This window comes from Pyrus communis, chromosome 17 (genome assembly GCF_963583255.1).
Source record: "Pyrus communis chromosome 17, drPyrComm1.1, whole genome shotgun sequence".
Taxonomy (NCBI): Eukaryota; Viridiplantae; Streptophyta; class Magnoliopsida; order Rosales; family Rosaceae; genus Pyrus; species Pyrus communis.
The window spans coordinates 2,389,834-2,408,124 of NC_084819.1; the positions used below are offsets into that span (position 1 = coordinate 2,389,834).

Genomic DNA, 18,291 nt, shown 5'->3' on the forward strand with positions numbered 1-18,291 from the left:
GGGCTTTTAGGATGTGGGCTAAAATTTGGGCTTTTGGCCTAAATTTTGTTGCCCAATTTCATATTGATTGAAATTTATGATTTTTACCTCATACCAATTGAAGTACCACTTCATTCATACCAAAGTCAAATTGACCTTCCAAAGTTTTAAACAACTTAATTTCATACTTCTATTTCTAATATAGCCTACTATCAAACTACTTAAATTCAACATATAACATGTCTGCAACCAAAATAAATATGTATAAACATATATATATATATATATATATATATTCGGTTCGGTTTGGGATCATGAACCTTTGAATATGTAATCGTGATTTCCATACCGAAAGGTTTGGGATCGATTCGATATGAATTCCAAAATTTTTGGGGTATTATCGGTTTGGAAATTTTTTGGTATAGGATAGAGATTTTTTTGGTTTGTTTTGAGATTTTCGAGAAAAATTTCCAACCCTATCGAAATCTCACTTATAAGTGAAAAAAAAATACTAATAAAATATAATACTAAGTAGTAGAATGATTCTATCACCTCATTAATTACAACAAGACAAATCATTTAGTACCTAAATCTCAAAATTTAAACATATTTAACGATAATTAACAAGTATAAGTTACTTCACCACTTAAAAACAAAGGGCCAAACAAAAAGTTGGGCGCACGTGTAGTTTACCACTCTGACACTGTTTTCAGATTCGAAGGGTGACGTTAATCGGTTACCGTCACCTGCAGTTGATCTAAGCACCTCTCTTAGACTTTTCCACAACTAGCCATCCTTCATCCCCTTCACTCCTTTCCTAAAAAGACCAACTTCCCTTCCCTCTTTCTCTCTCTCTCTCTCTCTCTTCTCTTTCTCTCTGTAAATTCTCAGAACACCAGAAGTGAGCTGCTGCTGCTGCCGCTGCCGCCGCCGCCGCCGTAGTATACATATAAATGTATCCCACAAACTCATCCTCCTCGCCTCAAAAGCCCATGGCCCCGAGACCAAGCACAACGGGCCTGACCCGCTACGGCTCCGCCCCAGGATCCCTCCTAAACTCAGCCGTGGACTCCATCATGGGAGCCGCCGCCGACCGCGAATTCTCATCCCTCCGACCGCAGCACCTACGAGGCCACTACTTCTCCGGAGACGGTGGCGGCGACTCTCCCTCCTTCACTAGCTCCGAGTCCAGCTTCAAAGTCAACTCATCCAACGGCAGCCACAGGGACACCAGCACCACCAAGCCACTGCTCCGATCGCACGGTCTAAATGAGATTGGATCTTCCAACTCTTCTTCTTGTTCTTCGACATCGTCGGCGGCTCTGGTTCGCCAGCGAAGCTCTCCAGCTGGCTTCTTAAGCCATCTCACCGCCCCTGAGAGCAATGGTACGCCCTTCCCACTTTTTCTTTCCTTTGTAAAATGACGGTACTATCCTTGGTGATTGAGGTTGGCGTGTTCGCGTGCGTAGGGTACTTTTGAGATTTCAACTGGTTCTGGGGCCTTTGAATTGACGTTGACTATTTGACTAATAGACAGAAATGCCCGTGGAGTTCGTTTAAATTACGAAAATAACATTGCTTAATCCTTGTCCAATATATTACTCGTTAATCAACCAATGGGAAGGGGGGGATTTTCGGTATTTTATTCACCCGCACCAAGACCAACTGTCCAATCACGTGTAAGCATGGGTTGCTTACGTGTCTTTTTTATTATTTTAGGATGATAATTCGTCAACTTGCTATTGTTTTTCTTGTTTTCTTTGGTTGTTTGTTATCATTGCATGTGTTTTTATTTGTTTGTTATGATTTTAATTTGTGTAAGTTGTGTTTGTGACACTTTAAAAAATCATCGTGCACTCTAAACTTTATATATTTAGAAACGTCATGCGTTTGCTTTGCCTCTTCTCCAATCAATCATGTTTACAGCTGGATCTCGTTAAAAGGACAATGTATATTTTACAATGGCGAATTACCTGTCGTAATGTAAGTTATTTAATTAATGTTTTTTTAGGTTAGCCATCTCCAAGGGAGTGCCAATTCCAAACTTAGCCCTTTTTTTCTCCAAAATCCATCAACAATGGAGGGCCAAAAAGATTCAGGGCCAATTCCTTAGGGGTTTGCTACATTTGGCCCCTTTGGTAGGAATGAGCGACCCCTGTTCATGGCCCCCTCATGAAGTCGAAAAGGGGTCTAGGACAACACATGGCAACAATCATGTGTTGTGGGTTGCATTTTTATGATGCACCTGCTTCTTTTTGTCAGCAATATGACGTGGTTGTTTAAATCCAAAGGCAAAAATCAAATTTTTTTATTTTTATTTTTTAATCTTAGAGACATAAATCAGATTTTTAAACCAAAAAATATTCGTAATATTTGTCTTTAAAAATAGATATTTCCGATATACATATTCTTTTAAAACAGTGTGTTCCAAAAATTATATATAAATATGTATAAATAGTATAATTACTTTAAACAACATATAGTAGGTGATGTGTAAGTGTTGTACCGTAATATTTTTCCGATATACTAAAAAGTAAAAGAAATATTGAGAGAAATAAAATATAGCCTCCGCACCATTGGAGATGCAAAGTTATAGCTCTGCACTATTTCTTAAAAAATTATATTTTTAGTGTGCTATTTAGAATTGGTGGCTAAATATAGCCAAAAGATTGGAGATGGCCTTAGATCTCATGTCACCCCTTGCAAGTTGTAACTCTTTGCCTATAGTTTTTAACTCTATTGACATTTTGTTTGGTGGGTTAGGCCAAAATTTAAAGTGTTAAGCAACCTAGGGTTAAAGTTTAGCTAAAAACCATCTATTAATTACAGCAATTGCCACTCAAACGTATACAAGGTTTTAGTGACTAATCTAGTACAACATGAGGAAAGTTACTAAAAAAAGATAAGCATGATCATACTGAAACGCTAATGTCTTAAATTGGCAACGGTGTAAATGAGATTACTACTCTAAGCTAGACTAACGGGAGGGGGGTTTGAACTCATGATGCGATGAGTTGAACTCCTATCTTATAATTGCATTTTCTAAGCGGAACATCTGTAGTTCTGATGAAGCCGAGGGAAAGGGGTAAACCCATAAAAGAAAAAAATATGATGCGGGTTCCATTTAGAATCCTTAGGTCTTTCAGTTTGCAAGTCCTAGTTACGATCACTTGCGTCACTGAGAGGCGTGATGACATTATGCAGAATTAGCATGGTTCTATACTCATTAATTTGCATGATTCTGGTACGATAGTTTCCACAATACACCTAGTCGCATTCATGGATTTTGTTACCGTGGATGGCACTATGTCGACTAATGGCACAAGGATTACTGTCTTTCGTGTGAATTCACGTGGCATTAGTCGACACGGTGCCAACGTCAGTGATAAATTATATGCCTCCTATATATCCTTTGAAGTCTCAATTATACAGTGTGACCATCGCAGTCTAGAATCGAACTTCCTATGGATATTAGTTCAACACGTGTCATAGTCGTATTCTTCGTGATCATGATTCATGATCAAGATGATGATTATCATCAAAGGTTTACAAATCATCTTTCATTATGACGTGAACAGGAGGATTCTCAGTTACAAGAGGAACTGGAAGCTATAGATCACAAGGGGGCAATAATGGTGGTCCCGGAGTAACAAGATTAAAGTCTCAGTTGAGCTTTAGTGGGCAAGATTCTCTTTCTCAAATCTCTGAAGTAAGTCAAAATGCTGGTGAAGGTGTTAGCTCTAAGAACGGCCACCATAGTGCCATGCATTCTTATCCTGCCACTAGCTTCGGGATGGAATCCTGGGATAATACCAATTCGATTGTCTTTTCAGCTCCGCCAAGTAAACGAGCTAAAAATATGGATGTTGACATATTTGACTGCCTCAATACTTTAGAATCTCAGGTACCTTAAATTCATAATCCATTTCACGTGCTTGGTTCTTAGAGTTGCAATTTTTCATATTAATAGTTGTTTTGTTGTCCATTTCAGTTTAGCCTTCCCCAGACGTCGTTAGAAATGGCAACAGTAGAGAAGCTACTACACATTCCTGAAGATTCTGTTCCTTGCAAAATCCGTGCCAAGCGTGGCTGTGCAACTCATCCGAGAAGCATTGCAGAGAGGGTTACCAACTCATCCATGAAGCTTATGTTCTGGTAGGTTGTTTATAATATGTCCTCCTGACTTGTAACTTTCATTTATGCAGGAGAGAAGAACTAGAATAAGCGGGAAGTTAAAAAAACTACAAGACCTTGTTCCTAACATGGATAAGGTAGTAATCGATGTCTCTTTTAAACCTGTATTACTGAATGTTACTGAAAATATATGGGGTCTTGACATTATTGATGCCGTAATGATATTATTGTGTATTTTCACTTTAATCCAAAGTGTTTTTAGTTAGCGAATCTTTTCCATAAAAGAACTTGTACAGATACATAATGGGGGGAAAACCTACATAAAACTGTATACAAAGTCTCTTTAAGATAGTATTTATAACATCCTATCCCTTGATTACTTAAAAAACTATTTACATTTAGACCTCCTATCCTTGAAAACTCGCCGTCAGGTGACCACTTAAGAAAAAAGTTAGGTACAAACTCAATCAAACATAATATTCAAACTGGATAAATAAAACATAATCCCAAATAGGCATGGAAATCCTTTTATTTAACGTGAATCTTAAATCATCCTATGACGTTTAAACCTAAGATAGCTCCCATCGGAATTGCTATGCATGCCAAACATTATGCTTTAACATTTGATTTGATGCATGAATAACTCTGTTTAATTTTTTCAGTTAGGAGACCCATGTATTCTCCAGCTTTCATGTTCATATGTACATTGCTGTATGAGCATTGACTACAAACTTTTACAATGCTCGATTATGAAACCTATAAACACTTCTCCCAATTTCATTTCAGCAAACGAGCTATGCGGACATGTTGGATTTAGCCGTGCAACATATCAAAGGCCTTCAACATCAAATCCAGGTTTGTGAATTGTTAATTCGTAACTTCAATACTTAATACTTATCGTATTTGCAAACTTTTTACATACACGACATGAATGTGTTTTGGTTTTTTCAAATGATAATAGGTCGATCTCAACAATAGGCTTGCTCCAGAACTGTCGCATGCACAGCTATTGTTCTTTTCTTTTTGTGTTACGATTGTGATTTACATACATTAAGTAACAATGTTTTGAGTCCGGAGTTTCAAAAGAATGTTTCTGATCATGCTTTCAGCTCTTAGTTCAGAAACCGTAAAACTATTGAAAATTTGAAAACCGCTTTCTATACTGTTATTTTGTTTCCTTTAAATTGTATCAAAAACTGTTTTATTAAGCTCTGCCGAATGAGGGTAATTAGTTGCTAGATTGCACCTTCCTATATAGATTTTGTCTAAAATTGAACAAAAAAGATGAATGACCATTTCTTGTTTAACTTTCACTGTTGAATGTCTACAACTATAACGATTTACTTCCCTTCATTTCTTCCTCAAATTTCGTCTTATAAGATTTGTTTTCCTTTTCCCCTATTCGCAGGATCTTCATAATGATCTTGAGCATTGCACTTGCGGCTGCAAACCAACCGCGAAATGATCCCAAATGATGATGAAGCACGCAAGCGACCAGAGAGGTCCAAACTCTGAGGGTGTCAAAAGAAGGTAGGAGCAACCGAAGCTAGACTAACTTTGTTGCATTACTTGCAGGTTAGACTTCATATTTATGAGTAGAGAACTTGATCGTTCAAACGTTGGGGACGGAAACTGTCCTTTCATGTTTTGGAGTGATTCAAAACTCCACGTGTTTTTTTGTCTATACGATGAATCTACAGTGTTTCCTAACTCATCAAGAAATTGTCTTTGTTTCTTTCGTTGAATGAGTATTGTGCATTTTGCAGTTCATTTATCAGTTTCTTGGTTTTCATGTTCTGTAAAATTTTGATGTGTGGGGTGCCGAAAACCGATTCCAATTGCGGATTTGTTGCCGCAACCACTCGGATAGGGTAGAGCTTGTTTGGAAGTAGTTTTAAAATGACTAAAAGTGCTTTTAAAGAAAATGTTTTTTAGTTCCAAAAGCACTTAAAGCACTTCTTGCAAAAAAACACTTCACTTGCCTTTTTACTGATGAGAGACTGGAAATTCAAGCACACAGAAAGATTTGATAACGTTAATGTCCCTGCTTGACAAGAGAAAAATGCTCTTCCCAAATTTGAACATAAAAGTCGGTCCTCTGGAAACATTCAAACCATATCTAATACTCGAAACCAAAAATGGCACAGACAAAAGAAAGAGTAATCCGGCATCTTCTAAACAAAACCCAGAAACCAATTTCCCCGTTGCATCACGGTTTCTTGCATCCCCTTAACGGTTGGCCTTTGCAACTCTTTCGATCTCATCCTTCTTCTTGATTGCATAACTGCGGAGAAAAACACCACCAATTGTCAGAATAGAAACGATAAAATCACGGGAAAGAAATCGAAACAGACTACATAACATAGAGGGAAAGAAACGAGTACCTGTTGGAGGAACCTTTGGCAGCGTTGATAAGTTCATCAGCCAAACATTCCGCAATAGTTTTGACGTTTCTGAAAGCCGACTCACGAGCACCAGTTGTGAGGAGATAGATAGCCTGATTCACACGTCTCAAAGGTGAGATATCCACAGCTTGACGCCTAACAACTCCAGCAGATCCAATACGGGTTGCATCTTCACGTGGACCACTGATCAGAAACAACAAGACATACAAATAAGACATACAATAGAAGAAAAAGAAAATTGCTTGATCAATTTAAGGAATTAACCGGGGGAAAACGATATTTAAACATATTCATGTCTATGTACCTGTTAACGACAGCATCAACAATAACTTGGACTGGGTTCAGATCAGTCAGCAAATGGATAATTTCCATTGCATGCCTAATAATCCTGACAGCCATGAGTTTCTTTCCATTGTTTCTTCCGTGCATCATGAGTGAGTTTGTAAGCCTCTCCACAATAGGGCACTGAGCTTTCCTGAATCGCTTCACCGAGTATCTCCCAGCAGTGTGAGGTACGTAAGTTGCATGCCTGGCAGGTACCACTCCAACATAGTCCGCCAGGGAAATGTCGCTGACCTATACATTGCAAATTATACATTATCACTTGAAGTATACAAAGGTAGTAGATGTTGACAAATTAGTCCATACATTTGAAAATGTGAATGAAGTATACACAGGAAGTGATCTCAATGGCCAGGTAACGAAGTATAAGATGTATGAAATTAACAAAAATATGTAGAAAACAATTATTTTATCTGTATAAATTTGATAACACATAAGAAATAAGATCGGCGTATTCAGGACAGCACCAAATACCTATCGTAGCTCTATGCATACACGATGAAGCATACGGTCTAGACAAACTATTTTACCGCGCTCAAAACAGTAGAAATCAAATAAATTATAGTATAAAATCCAGCAACCTGAACATCATCAAAGCTCCAGCGGTTGAACAGCTTCACGTCATAGTGAGGTTGCGTTGGTTCGACCACAGCAGGAGCAGCTACGGCGGCGGCAGCCATGATTCTGTATAAACACAATTGAAAAGCTACAAAATTTAGAGCATTATAGGGTTTAGTTCTGCAAGAACCAACACAAATATGTTACTAATTCCTAAGAACTGCCATTAAAAATCAAGCTACAAAAATGTAAAAAAAAAATTCTGTTGGTCAAAATTGGAGATTATTTCACAATGCTCAAATGTTCTAATATTAAAATTAAGGACTGAGACCTAACACCAGATATTCCTACAAATCAAGTTATAAAATTGAGAAAAATATTAAATAAAATAGCAAAAAAAAAAAAAAATGAAATGAAAGGAGAAAAGGATACAAATTCTTAAATTTCTTAATTCGATTCGCATACCCGACTAAAAATTCGAGCTTAATTCTTAAAAAAAAAAAAAAAAAAAAAAAAAAAAAACCAACAACAACAAAACAAAGAATTAAGAAGAAAACTATAAAATGTGTTTTCGACAGTAAGCAACAGGTGAGATGCGAAAGATAAGAAATCAATGGCGGGAAGCGGCGGAGAGCGGTGAACACTGACCAGGAGGATAGAGTTTCAGACGAGAGCGAGAGAGCTTGAACCGGAGACGAGGGAACGGCAGACAGGGGGCTTTTGGAGAAGGCGAGGAAGAGCTTCCTTAATCAGCTAGGGTTTGGGTTTTAGGTTGGGCTTGGGCCTCTTTGGTGTGGATTCAAAATTTTGAGTTAAGTGACATCTGATATAAGCAATGATGTCATTTGAAAAATTTGTAAAATAAAAAAAAAAAGGATAAAGATTTCTCGTATATCATAATTATCATTTGATTAATTAATTTTTGTTTTTAATTATTAATTTATTAAATAATAAACGTAATTCAAATGATATGACTGTCTATATCAAATGTCGTCTAAAATAGTATAAAAATGTAGTACAAAAAATACCCATTTCTTAAACAGAATTTATTTTCTTTAAATATTTAATTGAAGGTGCCAAATCTATTCGTAAAACCGCAATAAAAGAATAAATTAGAAATATAATAAATAAAAAATAAAACAAGAAAAAAAGATGCCCAAAAATCTATGACGAAGGCACTACTTGCGCAGTATGTCCGTCTGCCTCCTGCCAGCGCAATTACAACACCATCACTCCTCGCTCTCGCTCTCTCTCTCTCTCTCCTCCCCCTCTCTCTCTCCTCCAAAATCTGACAGACGGCCATTTTTCTGTCAAAACTCACTTCCTTCCTCCCACTCCTTCCGTTCTCGAACTGCGTGCTCAAATTTCTGTGCTGGATTAACAGAAAGAAGAAGCAAGCAAGAACCAGGGAGCAGGGGCGAGCGAGATGTCGTCTTCAGACGAGGAGGGGTCAGGGGAGGAGTATCTCTTCAAGATCGTTATAATCGGCGACTCGGCGGTGGGGAAATCGAACTTGCTGTCCCGCTATGCGCGGAACGAGTTCAATGCCCACTCCAAGGCAACCATAGGCGTGGAGTTTCAGACCCAGAGCATGGAAATCGACGGCAAAGAGGTCAAAGCTCAGATTTGGGACACCGCCGGACAGGAACGCTTCAGGGCCGTCACCTCTGCTTACTACCGCGGCGCCGTCGGAGCTCTCATTGTTTATGATATCACCCGCAAGACCACTTTCGAGAGTGTTGGCCGCTGGCTCGATGAGCTCAAGAGTAAGCTACTTACACCGTCTGTTCAGACAAAGTTTTCTTCTTTTCTGCTTTTGCTTTTGGTTATGGTGTTTTCATCTTGAAGCGAAATTGCTAAAGTAATTGTGATAATTGTGGTTGTTGGATTTGTGGGTTGCGTTTGTTTTAGGTGAATGTGAGTTTTGATTGGATGTGATGGATATGGATTTAGATCTTATGTACTTATGATTAAGAATTCTCTGTTTGAAAACTTCATTCAGAAGAAAGCTAATTATTTTTTTCAAAATCTTTTGTTTTTTTAAGGTGGATGTGTAAATTGTTATAAAATTGAAAGAAAATTCTGCTTATATTGAGTTATTGACTAATATATGTAAACTTTTGAATACGTTCCGGTAGCCAATGATGTAAGTAAGTCTATTGTGTCAAATCGAGGAATGAATATCCTCGCCGGATCCTTTTTGTGAGGATCCTAGGATCCTCAAATCAATCTGTTCATCGTACATCGTACGGTAAAAAATCATTGTAATTTTTTTAATTTAAAATTGAATATAAACGATATCTGATAAAAACTGACTGCACGATATACGATAAACGGACGGATGTGATTGGAGGATCCTTGGGATTCTCACAAAGAGGATCCGGCAAGATACTCATTGCAAATCTAGGCCTGAGGTGCGTCTATTGGGTAGTTGAGAGGATTCAGATAACTTGATGGTTTGGTTGTTTTGCGTGTAACACTTTGTGGTCGAATGTATGTAGTATGGCGTGTTAGCTTCTATACAGAGTATTAGTAACTAAGAAGGGGGTAATATAGGAATCTTAAAGTTTCTGAACAGCTAAAAGATTATATATATTCAAGAGGTTTTGGTTGAAGTTATGATCTAAGATGCATGAATCGCCGCTATAATCTACTGAGGAGGTGTTTGACAGATAATGATTGATTGTTTATAGTGTCTGAGATATGAGGGCCCAAGTGATACATGTTTGTTTGTTTGTTTGCTGAATCTAAGAGCTTTGGCCATCCGATTCTATTTGTGAGAGAGCAATCAATCAGTGTAAGGGGGTCCTTACAACTCCTCTTTGGATTTTTTATGTGGGGGGATATGCTTTCCTAGCTGACCATCTAGTTAACCAAGTGTTCTTGGTATTTAGTACGGCATGAAATTTATGCCTTGTTAGTTTATCTTGTTATATGTTTGAAATTAGGCTAGCAACACTTGTAGTCTCCACACTATTCTCGAAAAATTCATTCTTTAGGAGGTCCATATCCGTACCTTAATTTTTCTCTGAAAAATTCAAAATGTACGATTAGTGTTTATTTACCAAAATTTTTACCTTTTCTAATAGTGAAATACAATGTCAATAGTTAGCCACTACCATTTTATTGTGCTTGTGGATTGCATGTCAACTGTGGTTGTAATTATTTTGTTCTTGTAAGAAAAAATACAACACAATGAAATTTTTTTAATTACTTCTAAATAGTGAATACATTAGATGTTTAGCTTACACAATCCCAATCCTCTATTTTTTTTTTTTTCCTATCATTTTTCCTTATGAATATTGATAGAGTCTATTGATGGCTTCTTGTGTTAGCAACTCCTCTTATGGGTTTTTTCTTGGTGTTACATCTTCATGATGGTAATGATCATGCTATTTATTTTGTTGCATTTATAAAAGTTCCTTCTTGCCATGATCACCAAGTTTGTTTAAGTTAGCATTCGTCACAAGTTGTCAGTAGGCCTTTTTCTTTTTTCTCCTCGGTATATTAACCTTGAGACTACAAAGTTGATAACATTGCACATTGTGTCCTAAAAACTTTGCCTAATCAAAATTGCATTCAGCTCAAAATACTCCCCGAATCACAATTCATTACACTAAAAGGAATTTCTCTTAAAAAATTTAGACAACAACGTCTAGAGAAAACTAAATGCCTAAAAATCCAATTCTATCATAAATGGACCAACCAAACAAACCACATAGGAGCAAAAGCGCTTAAAAACTTGACCATTAAGATTTTCTGTCATAGAAGGAGAACGCATTGGCATGTCTCTGAAGCATGGACAAATCCATATCCTTTAGGGGACTATCTTGGATTGAATTTTCTTCCAAGAATTAAATTCTAAGAAGCTCGAGAAGTTGAAAAACAAAGTTATGGAAGAGTCTTGCTTAATGAGTTTGCAATCATCAGCTATATATATTGAAAGTGGTCTATTCTTTTCATGAAAATACCTGCCTTTGTGTAATATATTTGTTTGTATCTCTCTATATCATATTAGCTACGAATGATCTTCTAAATTGAGTTTTGTTGTTAGCTCTCTCTTTCATGTCCCTTTTCATGACTAAAGCTAGCTTGGGATTGCAACGGATTCTGTATATTATTATTTCATTTGTCTTACTGAATGTATGTATAGAATGTATCCTTGTTATATTGTTTGAATTTAAGACTCAACAACTCTTCGCTTATCTATGATTACTTTTGGTCGTCGTAACCTCCATTTCTTGCTTTACTACTAAGTTCTTATTTTTGAGCTTGATTAATCATTGGTGCAGCTCATTCCGATACAACTCTGGCAATGATGCTGGTGGGGAACAAATGTGATTTAGAGGATATTAGGGCTGTGAGTGTTGAGGATGGTAGAAGCCTTGCTGAAGCAGAGGGGTTATTCTTCATGGAGACATCTGCCCTGGACTCAACAAATGTTATAAAGGCTTTTGAGCTTGTGATTCAAGAAATATATAACAATGTCAGCCGGAAGGTCTTGAACTCGGATACGTACAAAGCAGAGTTATCTGTGAACAGGGTCAGCCTCGTTAATAATGGAGCAGACGGATCAAAGAAAACCCAGGGCTATTTTTCTTGCTGTTCCGGGTGATATGGTTTATATCTCCCAAAAGATCACAAAAACGTGTAGGACGAGCGCTCGAGGGCATTTCCAAGGTTGGTTATTGAATTTGGTTCGTTAATTGGTTTGTTTAGTATTCGGTACCTACTCAAAGGTTTCCGAACAAGTCGATATTATACAAGTAAATTCTTATCTTTGTAATTCATGTAAACAAGTTGAATTTGTACACTGGATGGGAACCATGTAACTTCTATAAAATGAAGACAGGCACCCCATTTCTTTTGTGTGATGTTATTTGTTCTAGTAAGCATATTATGTTCAGCAACTCGATGACTTTTATGTGATTCAAATTCAATGGTTGGATTTTAAAACATTCAACGATAGTTTAATTCAATTAACCAATAAATTTGAAATATAAACTTAAAATCATTAAACTAATGAGGGGACTATGTTTAGCCTTTTCGGTTGGACATGACATATGAGTATGATCTGATACTGATTATTTAAAAATAATTTTTTTCATGACTATAAATCTAAATGAGGTTATATTTAACCTTTTCGATTGGAGATGGTCCTATAAAACTCAAACTTCACCTCTACGTAGAAGCCATGTTACTGCACACGAGTGGCCAGCCAATTGTGTGAGGTGGTGATGTATGGTGAGCTGGTTTGGTTGGCAGGTACATTATTTGAATGTCCCTGTTTGCCAGTTGTATGTGCTTTTTAAGTAGACCCAGGCACTTGTCTGTAAGCAACCATTCTGATCATGTGATGTTGACTTCATTGCAAATGGTTCCTTAGATGCAAGGAGCATTTCCTCCTTACTAATTAATTGAAGTTTGATGTGTGCGTATAAATTATTTTTTTTTTCTTTTATCATGAGCTCGTTTGAAAATACTTTTGATGAAATTGATTTTGGGTTCCAAGTGCTTTTTGGAATAAGCATCAGAGATGTGCTTCTTGTAGAAAATACTAAAAGTACTTTTTCAAGACCCAATTTTTATTAATAATTGGTTATATTTTTACCAAAATCGCTTTCATTTATTTTAAAAACACTTTCAAACAAGTTCTAAGTCAATTCAATATATGTGATTGACTTCATCGACTAGAGGTACAAGTTGAGTTGGAAGACAACTGTTGTTGGCATTAGAACTCTTTGATTTTGATACAACTAGTTCAAAAATCAGGTGAAACTCCTTATCTGTAAGGATGCGAACAATGTTTGTTACTTTATTTTTATGTTACTGTTTACGAACACTAATGGTAGACCAAATTGTGCAAAAGAAGAATTTTCTATTTATTTGAAGAATCAATGGCCGCAGATTCACACCTTAGATAGAGTAATGGGATGGGAGTTGGGTGCTTGCCTAACCTCAATTCCCAACTATGCCACTAAGTTGATATCCCAATGGTGGCATCACCCCAAAGATATTAGTTCTAGAACAAAATCAACCTTTGCTACAAAATATTCAACTCAATTGTGGGTGAGAAGTGGTTGGTCTAGCAATCACATAGTTGGTGGAGGATCAATTTGGGGTGTTAGAGATATGGTTGAGAACCCAACTCACAAGGTAAAAGCCAACCCTACCACACAACTATTTCCCACCACCATCAAACCCCAATAGAAAAAATACAAGGCAGTGTTATTCATGTACTTCATTTTACTTTGTACATACTTTTTTCAATTACAGCCGTCAGCTGGAATATGAATTGAAGAAGATCAAACGACAAAATTAACAGAAAATATGTAAGAAATAAAAAAAGGTGTGTGAATAGAACTACCGAACATAATATAATCAAATTCAAAACATAATTACCACAAAAACTCATTACAAAAGAGGAAAAGAAAAAGAAAAATCTTACTGAAAGAAAAGTAATGAAAAGACAAGTTGACCCATCATACATGAAGTGGGTAAACCAATATAAACTCAAGATTCTTCTAGAAGCTTTTGCCCAAATTCTGTAAAATCTTTTGTTTTATTTTCACTTCCTACTAGATTTGCTAATATGGATGGAATACATATGGAGATAATTGACTGATGATGAAGACAACTCCTTTACTTTTCTTCGTCGATTTATCCAATCTAATTGACGAAAATAAGAAAAGAAGTACAGGAGGAGAAAGACTGAGTGTGAAAATGAGTCATTTCCCACTCATTTAGATCTCCAATTCTTGGCCATCTCAAACCCATTCATGCCATAGTGATAGTCTTGAATAGTTTGGTAGATTTCCTCCTGTGTGTTCATCACAAAAGGGCCATGCGAAACCACTGGTTCATTTAAGGGTTGCCCTGCTGCCAACAGAAACCGCAACGGCTCCGATGACTTGTTGCACACGCTTAGACCGTCTCCCGGACCCAAAACCAAGACGTGATGAGCTGACGAATGAGTTGATCCAAACACCCCTTCTCCTTCGATTACGTACACAAATGAAGTCCAGGCTTCCGGTATGCAGTGATGAAGTTGAGCTCTTGGTTTTAAGACGAAATCTAGAAACATTGCTGGTGTTCTGGTGTAAACTGGGGAGCTGACTCCCAATGCTTCTCCGGCAACAACTCGGACGTCGACCCCGTCTTTCTCTGCCCTAGTTATGTCCTTGCTTAGGAGTTCTTGATATCTTGGCTCAATCCTGCAAGCAAGAATATTTTCATAGTGAATATAGAGAACTATAAAGTTTTTGAAAAATAATTTTGTAATTGCTCGCTGTAAATCAGAATAATTATAATTACTAGATGGAGCTCATATATTATGTATGTGTAAATATAAAAAATTTAAAAGATAAAAAAAACTATAATATGGAAGAGAGAGAGAGAATGTGGTTTATTTTAATTTGTAATTTTTTTAAATTGGAGATATGTTTTGATGACATTTGAATGAGAGAAGAAGGAAAAAAAAAACTAAACTTATTTTTGTTGAAATTACTTTAATGTCCATGATTTTTCTTGTCTAATATTTTATTTTAATTATGCATGAACGGTTACCTCAAAAAAAAAAAAAATGCATGACAGGGTATGATAATATTTTCGTTTATTTTTTGTTGACAAAGAGTGTTCTATTAATAGGTGGTATAGATTCAGCTAACTTTTGTTAGAATGACATGCACATAGATATATCACGAATCTATAAAAATAAAAATATAATATAAACAAGAATGTGTAAAAGATTAAAACAAAAATAACAGTAAAAATAGAAATGTGTAAAAGATTAAATTCTCGTACCAATTCCCCATGGCATGAAATTAAAAAATCCTAATTCCTTTGCTAAATATTTAGTTTTTTTTTTTGTAAATTGTTGGTGGGATTCCAACGAGACCACATGTATGTATTTGAGGGATTTGTATTCTATCCAGATCCAAATTGTGGGATTTCAAAGATACTCACATCTTAGTTATTCATTATGTATCATACGGTCAAAAATCATTTGATTTTTTTTTATTTAAAATTAAACACAAATAACATCTGATTAAAATTGATCGTATAATGTACGATAAATGATTAAAATGTAAAAATTCTAATGATCCTCACAAAATAGATTCAAAGATAATCTTCTTCCGTATTTAAGCATTATAGGGTCAACTGTTTTTTGTAAAAAGTTAATTAAAAAAGGCTTTGGTGAGTCAGCCACACATATTCGGCACGAGAACTTTATTAAGTAATGGTCAACTCATGCCTCTGTGAAATAATTTACAAAACAATTTTAGGAACTTTCGACACTAATATTCTATGAATAATTTGTCAGACTACAAAAAATCCAAATAGATAAATAAATAAAATTACCACAGTCACATTGAGTCAATCAACTTTTTGTGCTATTAATTTATAATAAAAGTGTTTTCTAAATTAATTAAAATCTCTTTTGATGAAAAATATTTTTGAAACCAGTTATTAGAACAAATTTAAGTGAAACTTGAAAAGTATTTTAAGTATTTTCTGTAATAAGCAAATATCTGGTGTGTCTTCTACAAAACATTTAATTTCACTAAAAGCCCTTTCAATTATTTTAAAAACGTTTTCAATCATTTTAAAAGCACTTTTAAACGAGCTTAAAATTATTTATTGTTCCAAATCAAATTTTGTAAACTTAAGTTATTCATGTATATTACTCTAAATATCTATGATTTCAGTTTCAAACTATTTTTTATGAGATGAACTTGTCCTCGAAATGCTTGCGCAATGTTGTCGTTGGCATTTACGCCGGACATGCGCTACTTTCTAAGAGAACGATCATGCATGGCAACCTCTTCGGGCGGCCATGGCTGCTATTTATGTTTTTGTTTTTTGAAATGGTCCGGTCAAAAAAACTGTTAGTATTTGGATGATTATATAAACAATTACGGGTAAGCAAAGAGGGACTAAAATGTAAGTATTGAAAATTATTTTATTTTTTTGACAAATTATCATTTTAAATTGTTAGTTTTTATAGGGTAAAGATTGGTGATGACTCAACTCACAACAGAGTGCATAGATATAAATACTAAATATTGACAACTGATTGATGCACAAAAATAAATTATGAGGCGGTGCTATACACATACTTATTTTTACTTCTCACACACATGTTATAATTTCCAATTGTGATCGAATAAATTGAAAAAAATCAATAAATATAAATTATCAAGAATCTGTGGGAGAGAAAAGAGGTGTGTAAATAACCCTATCCCAAATTATGCAGTGGAATGAGAAAAAATACGTACATTTTGTCCTTCCGGGCTAAATTGATCCAAAGCTGCAAACCAGTGTTGGGTCCTTCTCCTTCAGGCATTTCTGAATGAACTATTCCCCTGCCTGCCGTCATCCACTGCCCCCAAAAAATCACACATCCAACAAAATGCTTAATATATGTCCAATCACAAACATTTCTGCTAACGTCGTCAAATTTATTCACCAAGTAACGCCTCGACGTTTGACCATTTATTTTGACCGGATAACAACAACAACGATATTGACACAAAATTCGGTGAATATATACGTGAACAAATTTGACGACTCTAATATTATTAACAAATCGATAGATACCTGCACATCCCCAGTTCGGATTGTACCCCTGTGCCCTGCAAAGTCTTGGTGAGTGATTGCTCCCTGAAATCCAAACAAACCGAAACTTGTAACTTCAATTTCTTACTGCAATCTGAAATCCAGAATCCAAAAACATTTAAAAAAAATAAAAAAATAATAAAAGGAAAGAAGGTTGGACCTGTAACATGTATGTGACAGTCTCGAAACCTCTGTGTGCGTGGTCAGGAAATCCAGCAGGTGGGGACACTTCAACATCACAGAGCAAACAACAATGTCGGCACAGAATTCATATCATCCATAAAAAAAATGAATTAAAAAGAAAAAGAAAAAACAGTACCCGAAAAGTGATCCAGCATCAGAAAAGGATCCAGGTTCCTCAACTCGCAGCTGAAATATAAAAATCCGCGAACAAATAAGAACCCAGTTTTCAAAAACTCAAGAACACAAGAACCCATGTAATGAAATCCCAAAAAAAGTGTAAAAATAAAAGATTCAAAAGCAAAAAAGGATGCAAAAAAATTGAAAAACGGGTAGAATTTGAGATGGTTACCTTCCAATGGCTCTCCTGACAACAGCGCCATCGCCTTCGTGCTGGGTCTTGGCGAGGACCTTCTTGACGACCATTCTTGGGGAGGAAAAAGGAGGAAGGGATTGGTGATCGGAATCAGACATGGTGTTTCGGATGAAGGAAGGGAATGGGATTTTGAAGCGGTTGGTGGCTCTGCCGAATAATGAGGTGGTGTGTGGTGCTGAGGAAATAGCTTTCATGTGCGTTGCTTTTTATACGGAGAAGCTGAGAGCTGGATGCGTGTCTTTATAACTTCCGTGATATGATTGATTTAATATATACCGGCATTGAGGATGGTGGGACCGTGGGAGGCCGGGCAAACCAGCCGATTTAGAAATGTAAAAAGTCAAACATTAAAAAATGGAGAATTTTATTACGGAACACCAGCACGACGGGTTAGAATTTGTATCTAGACGATGAAATTGAGTTGCATGTTGTCGACCGTGTTGGTTATGTTGGTTGTGTTACCTGCACATTTTATGTGAGATATTTTATGTGTTACGGTTTTTTTGTTATCGTGATGATTTTTCTTTGTCATCAAAAGATGTTGTCATAAATAATTTCCTAAGTTTTTAAGTAAATAAGAATATTAACTATGCAATCAATTTTACTTTAATAGTTGAATTTATAACAGTATGGAATTATATAAGATATAAAAATGTATTTTATTTTAACACGTAAATTAGTAACAGTATGTAGCTATAT

The 18,291-nt window shown here is 36.0% G+C and overlaps 4 protein-coding genes across 4 annotated transcripts; 2 read left to right on the forward strand and 2 right to left on the reverse strand.

The window, feature by feature from the left end:
• The first annotated feature begins 624 nt into the window (after positions 1–624).
• Positions 625–5,869, forward strand: LOC137722907 (transcription factor bHLH128). The gene is made up of 6 exons (XM_068462026.1): positions 625–1,365; positions 3,558–3,883; positions 3,971–4,102; positions 4,185–4,250; positions 4,900–4,968; positions 5,522–5,869. The coding sequence occupies exons 1-6, from the start codon at positions 933–935 to the stop codon at positions 5,576–5,578; spliced, it is 1,083 nt and encodes a 360-aa protein (XP_068318127.1). The 5' UTR covers positions 625–932; the 3' UTR covers positions 5,579–5,869.
• A 216-nt stretch (positions 5,870–6,085) lies between these two features.
• Positions 6,086–8,196, reverse strand: LOC137722579 (small ribosomal subunit protein uS7-like). Its single transcript, XM_068461616.1, has 5 exons — positions 8,067–8,196; positions 7,442–7,544; positions 6,823–7,094; positions 6,498–6,701; positions 6,086–6,397 (listed from the first exon to the last, which is right to left on the reverse strand). Exons 2-5 carry the CDS (start codon positions 7,538–7,540, stop codon positions 6,343–6,345), a joined length of 630 nt encoding a protein of 209 aa, XP_068317717.1. The 5' UTR covers positions 7,541–7,544; positions 8,067–8,196; the 3' UTR covers positions 6,086–6,342.
• Positions 8,197–8,700: 504 nt separating this feature from the next.
• LOC137723380 (ras-related protein RABA5e) lies at positions 8,701–12,374 on the forward strand. The gene is made up of 2 exons (XM_068462571.1): positions 8,701–9,184; positions 11,711–12,374. The coding sequence occupies exons 1-2, from the start codon at positions 8,845–8,847 to the stop codon at positions 12,031–12,033; spliced, it is 663 nt and encodes a 220-aa protein (XP_068318672.1). The 5' UTR covers positions 8,701–8,844; the 3' UTR covers positions 12,034–12,374.
• A 1,384-nt stretch (positions 12,375–13,758) lies between these two features.
• Positions 13,759–17,819, reverse strand: LOC137721816 (pirin-like protein). Its single transcript, XM_068460826.1, has 6 exons — positions 17,569–17,819; positions 17,356–17,405; positions 17,197–17,264; positions 17,019–17,081; positions 16,697–16,800; positions 13,759–14,632 (listed from the first exon to the last, which is right to left on the reverse strand). The coding sequence occupies exons 1-6, from the start codon at positions 17,784–17,786 to the stop codon at positions 14,158–14,160; spliced, it is 978 nt and encodes a 325-aa protein (XP_068316927.1). The 5' UTR covers positions 17,787–17,819; the 3' UTR covers positions 13,759–14,157.
• Positions 17,820–18,291: the final 472 nt, after the last annotated feature.

Coding starts and splice junctions, on each gene's coding strand:
- LOC137723380 (XM_068462571.1), top strand. CDS start 8,845: ATGTCGTCTTCAGACGAGGAGGGGTCAGGGGAGGAGTATCTCTTCAAG. Junction 9,185..11,710: donor CTGGCTCGATGAGCTCAAGA/GTAAGCTACTTA, acceptor TCATTGGTGCAG/CTCATTCCGATACAACTCTG.
- LOC137722907 (XM_068462026.1), top strand. CDS start 933: ATGTATCCCACAAACTCATCCTCCTCGCCTCAAAAGCCCATGGCCCCG. Junction 1,366..3,557: donor CACCGCCCCTGAGAGCAATG/GTACGCCCTTCC, acceptor TGACGTGAACAG/GAGGATTCTCAGTTACAAGA. Junction 4,103..4,184: donor CGAGAAGCATTGCAGAGAGG/GTTACCAACTCA, acceptor TCATTTATGCAG/GAGAGAAGAACTAGAATAAG.
- LOC137722579 (XM_068461616.1), bottom strand. CDS start 7,540: ATGGCTGCCGCCGCCGTAGCTGCTCCTGCTGTGGTCGAACCAACGCAA. Junction 7,095..7,441: donor GGAGCTTTGATGATGTTCAG/GTTGCTGGATTT, acceptor TGCAATGTATAG/GTCAGCGACATTTCCCTGGC. Junction 6,398..6,497: donor GCCAAAGGTTCCTCCAACAG/GTACTCGTTTCT, acceptor TTTTCTCCGCAG/TTATGCAATCAAGAAGAAGG.
- LOC137721816 (XM_068460826.1), bottom strand. CDS start 17,786: ATGAAAGCTATTTCCTCAGCACCACACACCACCTCATTATTCGGCAGA. Junction 17,265..17,355: donor GATGCTGGATCACTTTTCGG/GTACTGTTTTTT, acceptor GTGATGTTGAAG/TGTCCCCACCTGCTGGATTT. Junction 16,801..17,018: donor TCCGAACTGGGGATGTGCAG/GTATCTATCGAT, acceptor TTTTGGGGGCAG/TGGATGACGGCAGGCAGGGG.